This window comes from Montipora capricornis, chromosome 12, assembly GCF_036669925.1.
Source record: "Montipora capricornis isolate CH-2021 chromosome 12, ASM3666992v2, whole genome shotgun sequence".
In the NCBI taxonomy this organism is placed as follows: domain Eukaryota; kingdom Metazoa; phylum Cnidaria; class Anthozoa; order Scleractinia; family Acroporidae; genus Montipora; species Montipora capricornis.
In genome coordinates, this window is record NC_090894.1 from 31854938 (window position 1) to 31864937 (window position 10000).

The 10000-nt window shown below is 43.8% G+C and overlaps 1 protein-coding gene across 1 annotated transcript in view; it reads left to right on the forward strand.

Moving 5' to 3' along the window:
- Window positions 1-10000, forward strand: part of LOC138026218 (adipocyte plasma membrane-associated protein-like) — a 41294-nt gene that overhangs the window by 29452 nt on the left and 1842 nt on the right. Inside the window, exon 7 of the mRNA XM_068873452.1 lies at window positions 9583-10000. This exon is cut by the window's right edge and continues 1842 nt beyond it. Coding sequence (XP_068729553.1) covers window positions 9583-9795 — 213 coding nt within the window. The 3' untranslated portion in view covers window positions 9796-10000. The remainder of the gene's footprint in view (window positions 1-9582) is intronic.

Genomic DNA, 10000 nt, shown 5'->3' on the forward strand with positions numbered 1-10000 from the left:
AGAGCCAGCTGTGACAAGCGTGTCCTTAACAGTTCTGAACCAGTGTACGTATGGAACTCTAGAAAGCACATCTGGGAACAGGGCAGGAGTTTCAACTGCCAAAACCCTGACAGAGAACCAAGGACATTTATTGTTGAAATGAATGACAAACTGTACCAAATAACAAAAGAGCACCTGCAACCAAAGGGTACTAGCGAGGGGCAACCAGTGCCCAGAACGGAAGACAAGTCAGTGCCTACTTTTCCTCAAACCACCTCGGAAACAGTATTTGGCCAAGAGTCATTAATCAAACAACCAGCCACATTACTGACTAAGGTGGATAGCAACCCTGTGGCACCTACAATTCCAATGGAAGTTTCCAATCCAGTCACCCCTACCTTGGTCAGACAGACCTTAGGAAGTCCATCCAAACTAAGACCAGAAGATCAAGTAATCGCCGTTCGAGGTGGGAGCGTGTCACTCCATCCAAGGAGCCAAGTGACGAGATCTGCAGGCGCGAGTCCCAGCCAAATTTAAGGACTGAAAGCATTCCGTTTGAAGTGACACTAAGTTCTTTTCTGTTCCGTTGAAGTAACATTTAGCAATGATTTTGCTATTTTTATAAAAAAATAGTTGTATAGGTTAATGAGCTCATGTGTACTCTGCATCCGTTGATGTTCCGAATGACGTTATCATACCAGGCCTGGCAGGACAGTCGTTATGTACTCAGTTCAAACCGCTCACTTTACGTTTATGCAGCCATGTTGTTTGACGCCATTTTTCTCTATTTCTAGCTTTCATTATTGTTTCGAAAAGAGGGGGATGTCATAGTGTCGCTGCAGTACCCCAGGGCCGCGGAAGTCTGGACGCAAAATACAGACACGTAGTCAAGCATGGCAGCCATGTTTCTTCTACTCCCGAATACATAACATTTTAGGAAGGACACAATGTTCTGTCAGAAGGAAGAAATTAATCACGTGCTAGGCAACCACAAAGGTGCACATGATCACCTTTTGTCAAAGTTCTTGTTTACAATGAGTGAGGAATGTTAATCGTTTGTCACTTTTAAAGTTAAACAACGTACTTTTTAGCCAAGAAACTTATGTCTTTCGTTTTTTCAATTTTGTTGTTAGGGTTAGGGTTATATTTCATCTGTCTGGTCCGGAAGCCTTCTTTGTCGGGTTATTGACCCTAGACCCCTGGGAGGAGAGCGTGACTTCCCATCACGTGACTACCATATTCGGCTCTCTCATTCATCCCGCCATGCAAGCCTTCCCGGTTTGACATTCCAAAGCTCAACTCATTCTGTTTTTTTCTGTTCAGCAATTTTATCTTTGCTGGGGAATTTGCTGGCCTCACAAACGTGGTTTTACGCCCCCTGCTAACTCAAACAATTTACCTATTACTGGAACTCGGGAACAATTGATTGAACGCCTTCACACCGTAGATCCTTGCACACCATCTTGTAGCTCGCTGACACAAAGCATCCATCCCAACCGGCAGAGAAACGTTCACGCCCCACGGTGAACCCCTTTACTTCAAGTGCTTCTGCTGAGGAAGTTTCATCCCATTTAGGTGCACCAGCAACTGTCACCATCCCTGACAACGTGCTTCTTGAAACAGCGGTCAACAACGGTCAAATTTTATTCCAAGGTGGCGTCCAAGCAAGAAGAGCTTCAAACACAGACACGTCCCCAATCACATTAGCCACTCTTATTTCCACCATCGTGGACGAAAACCAAAAAATCTGCAGCGAAATCAGTTCCTGCCCCAACCGCAAGAGCCTCCACCTCAATCTGTGCAACCTCGACAAACTCCACGCCATTTGCTACCCACCGACGACTTCGACTTCGTCGCCAGCCTTCTCAACTATCCCAGCGCCAGCAATAACATTCCTTCCCCATTCTCAAGGACAGTCTCTGTTATCAGCACATGTTCGTAACTGCCAGAAAACTCGTGCCTTTCAGACAACGACTTTCCCGGGGGTTTCCATTTCCTTTATCGGTGAACCACAAAGCGCTCTCTTCTCCTCTCGGAAAAAGTAAGCCCAGCTCGATTCTTTTCGGCATTTTCTGTATATTGCACTGACCTTCTGACTTCTTTTGCCCAAAGGGTGCTAGAGATGTTCTCCTATCAAGTGATTATTCGATCAGTCCAAAAGGAGTTGCGGGTTTGGCATGGCCTTCCTCTGTTATTGACTTTCATGGGAAAACAGCCACAAACCTCCCCCTCCACCGGGAAGAGCAAGACCCTCTACTTTTTGTAATGAAATTTACTGGGCAAGCTAAATCCTCCTGTACAGTTTGTGGGTGTGGAGATTAACAGCTGCTCCCTCTTTACCCTTAGGTCCCCCCCCCCCCCCCTTCACCAGGAGTGTGCTACATCTTCAACTGAGGAATCCAGTACAGCAAAGACCCATGCCTCTTCATTTACTGCTGTGAGACCTCTAATGGAGAGCACCCCCCTCCCTACCACCACAAAGACTCCTTTTCAAAAACTAGAGGCCATATTGATAAAAATCGGCAAACCACTAGTTTCTTGCAGTCCCAAAAGGCTCAAACTCCTGTTAATGTTTCTTTGTTATGTGACCTCCTTAAATGCCACCCCTATCAAAATTTTGTTTCTTACCCTTATGGAGCCTCCACCAATGACTTCAGGGTGGGCTGTAAGGACCCCCTGTATTTCTAGATACGCCCCTAACCTTCCCTCTGCGAACCGTTAATCTCAAATCATAGAGGCCAACCTTCTCGAGAAGGTCCAGCTTGGTCACATTGCCGGGCCCCTCCAACCCCTCCCTCTCCCATTGAAAACTTTCAGATTCACCCCCCTGGTCTTGTACCAAAGAGGAACATTGAAAAATGGCATACTCTTTCTCACCTATCCTATCCTAAGGTGTCCTCTGAAAGTTAAATGCCTTTATACCCATTGAATACCTTACCCTCCAACACATACGTATCAATGCTGTTTCCCTGTCTGTCGACCATGGCCCAGGCTGTTCCATGACCAAAACAGACGTCTAACCTGCCTTCAGAATAATCCCCATTCAACCTTGATTAAGCTCCTGGGAATGGCCTGGAAAGACCACTACTACCTTGACAAAGCCCTTCCAGTTTGCCTACGGAGTGCCCTCTTCATTTTTAATCAGCTTTCCATATCCCTTGAGTGGCTTGTTAAGCATTATTTAAAGATCCCTTCGATCATCCACATTCAGGGGTTTTTAATAAATGTTGAAAACTTTGAAAAAAATTGAAATCTAGGACCCTGGATGTGGCTTTCCGGCCGTCTGGGCATCAAAATCAGTAACAGATGTTTGCTAACACGAAGCTTTACCCCCCAGGTTGGGGGACAATGTTTTCGCCTTGGTGAGTGGCAAATACAATACTTTATTTCAAAATAACATACAAATACATAGTTATTGAGAAAAAGGAAACACAGAGGTTAGCCCTCTATCAAGGATCTCCTAAAGAAAAGAGGTCATTTGAAGTCACTATAAAAAACTAGTTAATAGAAATATGAAAAAATCAGATAAGAAACAGATAATTATCATAAATAAATATAAAATGGCCGTTCAATAAATATTCATATGATTCTTCAGTCTTAATTTAAACTTACTAACGTTAGGGCTATCGCGAAAATTGAATACATTAATAGGAAGATCGTTCCAAGGTTTGATAATTCTGACAAAAAAAGAATTTTTATAACAATTCAATTTTGCGAGTTTGGTTTGTAACTTATATGGATGGTTTGATCTGGACTTAGTGTTCCTGCACAATTCAAAATAGTAATTGAATTTTAATCCATTCAGATTGAATACGATCTTATATCATGCCACCAGGGACAGAAAATCCCTCCTTTTTACTACAGTTCCATTTAAGAATTTTACACCTCTCCTCTTACGCCATATCTTGTCTTCTTTGGTCTAAGGCGATTCGCGAAGATGTTATTTGTACCTTCTCGATTTCATGGATGTCTTTGACTAAGTGTGGTGACCACACCGGGCAAGCGTATTCCAAGATTGGACGAACCAAAGTTTTGTACAAAATTGAGAAGATATCTTTATTTTTGCCGCCTACTGTGCGCTTAAGTAAGCCAAGTACCCTGTTTGCTTTATGGACTATTTGTTCAACATGTTTTGACCATTTCAGGTCACTCGCCATAATAACTCCAAGATCTTTATAATTAGATACATTTCGTAACAGGGTACCCGATATATTGTACAGTGTGGATCTTTTGTCGTTGTTATGTGAAATTCTCATGACTTCACATTTGGTAGAATTAAATTTCACCTGCCAACGATCCGCCCATAGGTCGAGGGTGGTCAGATCTATCTCCAAAGCAATAGAATCTTCCACGTTATTTATCTGTCGATAGATTTTGGTGTCATCAGCAAATAATTTGGCAGTAGACGTGATAATGTCAGGTATGTCGTTCACGTAAATAAGGAACATAACCGGCACCAGTATTGAGCCCTGAGGGACACCAGATATAACAGGCGACCAATCCGAGTACGATCCTCGTATCAGAACTCTTTGTTTTCGATTGGTTAAAAAGTTCCTAAACCACAGGTGTAGTTGCCCATCTATACCATACCTGTTGAGTTTAAAAAGTAGGCACTCATGGGGGACACAGTTGAACACTTTTGAAAAGTCCAGAAATATTCCATCAGATACTTTTGACGAATTTCGTGTTAAGCACCAGTCGTTATAACAGCTTAAGAGTTGCGACACTGTCGATCTGCCTTCCAAGTAGCCAATTTGGCTTGGGTTTAGTAGTTTATGTTCCGTCCAGAATGAGACAACTCTTGATGTTACAATCTTCTCAGCTATTTTGCTAATGATGGATCTTAGCGAGCTTTGGCGATAGTTTTCCTTTTGGTGTTTCGGTCCCTTTTTATGTACTGGAAAAATTTGCAATTTTCCAGTCAATGGGCAGCGAGCCAGATTGAAACGACTTGTTAAATAGATTACAAAGTGATGTAGATAGTTCCAGTGCGCATTCCTTTGGGATACGAGGCAATAACTTATCAGGACCTAGGGACTTGTGTATGTTTAGGTTTTTCAGATCTTTTTCCACTTCGCTAGGTGTACATGATACGTTGCATAACTTCTCATCAAGAACATAATCAAATTCCGGAACAGTCTTTTGTTCATGTGTGAATACCGATGCAAAGGCGAGTGCAACCAACTAGGAATGCATAAAAATATCGAACGCCTGAAAGAGAGTAGAATATACAGTGGGGGATTTCTTGATATTCTAGTTGTTTTATTGAATTTGAATAAATGGAAGTGGATTGAATTGAATTGGTGAGAGTTGCGTGAAAGTAGGCAGCGATAACTTAGGGAGTAGCTGGCGAGGTTCGACGATTGCCGGCCTTTTGGTGGGGGCCTCTGCACATTCTGGACGATATCTTCATCGTTCCCCTCCTCCCTCTGTGCAACAGCCATGAGTAAGATTCTTACCCCTATGACTTCACTGAGTTGAATATTCCCCCTGCCCTGAGAAAACCCTTCCGCCCCACCCAAGTTCTGGAGATTACGGGAATTACGCTTTACTCTGTCCAAATGCAGGCTAGGCTTCCTGAGCATCAGTTAATGAGAACCCTCACTGTCCTTTCCAGATGGTCCTCAAAAAGGGCCCATTTTCTGCACGACCTCCAGTTCCTCATCGGGTCCTTACAGTTCGCTTGCAAGGTTCCCCCACCCAGACGCCCCTTTATGCAACGTATAACCAACTTAACCCACAATGTCTCCAAACCAGGGCAGGTTATTTTTCTCGACTGGTGGAATGTGGTCCGTCTGTCCCCCCGCCCCCCCACTTCATTCCCCCCCACCCCCCCCCCCCCCCCCCCCCCCGTTCTCCCGTTCTACCTGCCCACGAGTCCACCCTGATCCCTTTCGTTACACATCTGTCTAATACAGTCTCTTATGGCACGATTAAGTTTCTGGCAGCACTTCACAACCTTCACATTGAGTTTGGCTGTCCCGTGGACCTTCTGCCAATGTCAGTCCTCCACAAGAAGGCCCACTACCCGATCACCTCATCGGTTCTCCATAGCATCTATACTAAGTTATAACTTTTTTAGTCTTCCAATGTTGATTCCTTTATGTTATGGGCTGCATTTACCCTCGCATTTTTTGGCTTCTTAAGAAGCAGTGAATTTACCTGCAATGGCAATTTCGACCCTCCGTCCCATCTTGCTAGAATAGACATTTCTTTCCATCCCAACATCCTTCACCCTGCTTCATTTGGCACTGCAAGGAAAAATTCCCAAACTGACCCTTTCTGGAATCACTTTTGCAAGGTCATAGTCAGACTTGTGTGCATCCACTGCCCTGCAAGATTATATGCTCCAAACTGCAACTCAAGACCCTGGCCAGCTACTCTTCAGCTTCTCCTGTGGACCAAATCTCACCCAGACTTCACACACCAACAACTTATGGACTCTCATAAACCTCTGTGACATTGACAGCTCCTCCTATGCCTCTCACAGCTTTAGTATTGGTTCCCGTACAACTGCCGGAGCCACTGGCATTCCCGACTTGCTCATCAAATTCTGGATCGCTGGAAATCTAACACATACCAAGCTTACATCAAGACTCTCAAGGAAACAATATGTCAGGTTCCTCACTCATCGGCCTCTTATTCCTCCTGCTAACAACCCCCTGGAATCCTTAAGAACACTAGGGTATCTCATTGAAACTTGCGTTTTTCTAACAATCAGTAATGATCTGACAGTTGCTCGGATAACTTTACTCATATTTTGCTGTATCGTCCTGAACCTATAGTGTATCTATGGGTACAGCAATCATGTTGGCATCCCCCTTGAAGCTTGCTGCGCGTGTTTGCACTCCCCCCCCCCCCCCTCATTTCTCTTCGATACAGTTACCTTAATTCCTTTTTCAGCCACATGCCAGCCGTCAAATGGGTAGAAGCACTATCCTTGGCTTAATGCCATATTTCTCCTTCCAAACAAAAAAGAAAAAACGCCCATTTGGCACTTGAGAGCTTTCTGTGACATTCTCTTCCCTTCGCTTTCAGCCCTCTCAAGTTCATGTTGTACTTTTGCAAATGAGTATTTTGACAGAAATATTTTGCGCTGGGGTCCTATCCTCTACAGTCAAATGTTTTGTGCAATGGTCCTATCCCCTCCAGTCAAATGTTTTGTGCGAGGGTCCTGTCACCTCCAGTCTCTATGATGCCCATTTGCTTTGGGTCTTTATGCTCATGTCATACTTTTGACCCCTATCTCCACTCCTGTGTTCTCTCCTTTCATCGTTGGGGCAGGGAATGTTTGCTTTTCACTATTGCAACTCCGTGGAGATGGGGTCATTCTTTCTCCTTGTCAAGTTGGGAGCAAAGCCACCAAATGGGCTTCACACAGGGCACTCCAGGTCTATCTCAGCATTTTGTGCAGGGAATTGCTGCCTGCGGCACCCCTTCAGCCCTGTGCTGAAGCCCCATTAGGGAGGGGGAATATTATTACTTTGCTGGACTGGGTTAACTTGGCCCCAGGACATGCCAGCCACTATGCCCGCCTTGCAATACAGGCATGAGGCACTCTCCTTTCACCGAGGCCCCTTATTTGGTCCATACCGGCAGTGGGTATTATCCGCGCCTTGCCAGTACATTTCCTGCCCCTCGTTTACGCCCAAGTTGTGTCTTGTCTTTTACTGCGAACCAAAGCATTAAATGATATTTTAGAATAAAATAGATGTTAATGCTGGTAAGCAAATACTGGGCAGCGCCTGGGAGGAGAACATGACTTCACATCACGTGACTACCTTATTTGGCTCCTTCATTCATCCGGCCATGCAAGCCTTCTCGGTTTGACATTTCCAAAGCTCAACTCATTCTGTTTTTTCTGTTCAGCAATTTAATCCCTACCTCCCCCCCGTTTTGCATTCTGTTTCTTTGTGTGTTGTATTAATTTTTATTTTATGAGCTTATTGTAACCTATTTAATGGTTCTTCTTTATAAATTATGGGTGGGGAATTGCTGTCTGCGGCACCCCTTCAGCCCTGTGCTGAAGCCTCGTTAGGGAGGGGGCATATTGTTTCTTTGCTGGACTGGGTTAACTTGGCCCCAGGACATTATGCCAGCCACTATGCCCGCCTTGCAATACAGGCAAGAGGCACCCACTCGGCTAGTTGCCGAGGCCCCTTATTTGGTCCTTACCGGCAGTGGGTATTATCCGCGCCTTGCCAGTACATTTACTGCCCCTCGTTGATGCCCAAGTTGTGTCTTGTCTTTTACTGCAAACCAAAGCATTAAATGATATTTTAGAATAAAATAGATGTTAATGCTGGTAAGCAAATACTGGGCAGCGCCTGGGAGGAGAACATGACTTCCCATCACGTGACTACCTTATTTGGCTCTTCCATTCATCCGGCCATGCAAGCCTTCTCGGTTTGACATTTCCAAAGCTCAACTCATTCTGTTTTTTCTGTTCAGCAATTTAACCCCTCCCTTCCCCCCGTTTTGCATTCTGTTTCTTTTGTGTTGTATTAATTTTTATTTTATGAGCTTATTGTAACCTATTTAATGGTTCTTCTTAATAAATTATGGGTGGGGAATTGCTGTCTGCGGCACCCCTTCAGCCCTGTGCTGAAGCCTCGTTAGGGAGGGGGCATATTGTTACTTTGCTGGACTGGGTTAACTTGGCCCCAGGACATTATGCCAGCCACTATGCCCGCCTTGCAATACAGGCATGAGGCACCCCCTCGTCATTCACACCTCAAACGCCCTAGGACACCCCCACTGACGAGTAAAATCATCTGGCGTTATTGACAGTAACATCTATTACATGTAAGGTCACTCTCACGGGTCAATGAGTTAATGATGTTCTTAGGACGATGCATGCCTACTATTGTTATTGCGCATACCTTCTGCGGATCTCGAGATACTCTGATTTCCTATCAGCGGTGATTCTTGATACAGGAATATTTTCTTGCGGTTCAAAACTATGCGGAGAAAGCAGAACTTAGCAAGTGCTCTTGGTATCCAAAAAAAAATTGGGTTTAACCACACATTTTTCAGAGATAATTAAGCTTCAATTTGGAAAAGAACACCATACATATTGTTGATTAATGATCTTCGAAAAATGCGCCGTTATACCCCCAATTTTCTTTTTGAATTTCAATAACACTAGTTAAGATCTGCTTTTCCCACATAGTCAGTAAACCACGCAAAAATACCTTTGAATTAGTAGGCACCATCCTTAAGGGAATTTTTGGGCATCGCTAAACCATGAAACACAGAAACAGCGAAACGAAACACTAAAATATTATGTATGACCCCACCATACATTGAATACTAACGGATAAAGGTTGGATTTGAGATTAATATCGTTTTAGGCCTAATTAGGACTAAAACCTTATTGCTCCTAATTCATTGAGATTAAGATTAGGATTCAGATTAAGACTGAGATTAGTCCTGAGCAATAAATTTTTAAGCCTAAAACGGTGTATGGTGGGGTCATACATGGTGTTTTGGTGCTTCGTTTCGATGTTTCGGTGTTTAGTAATGTCTGGAATTTTTAGGAGAGCAACAAAGCATATGACCCTACAGTATTAGAACACTGACTATTTTCTTAAATGTACTCAGGTGTTTTCTTTGCCATGGTTAACAAGTTTTTTCATTGGTCAAAGACACAACCTTCTTCTGGAAGTGGATGAAAATGGTCAGATTATAAGAAGTTTGCATGATCCAACTAGCAGCATTGTTCCTGATATCAGTGAGGTACACGATGAAGGTGACGAGTTATGGTTTGGTTCATACAATTCCAAGTTCATAGGTTGGCTGGATCTTAAGGAGTGATTTCATAAACAGTCAGAACTCTATCACACCTGGATGCCAGACATGCAGGCATTAGATATGGCTGTAGGAAACTTCGTAATAAGCTGTTCATTATTTAGTGCACAATGCTAGGAATAAAATTAATGAAGGGAGCAGCACCGTCTATTAAAGGAAGTGTGGTTAATTGGCAGTCTAAGCGAAAAGGATATGTAATGAATACTCTGAA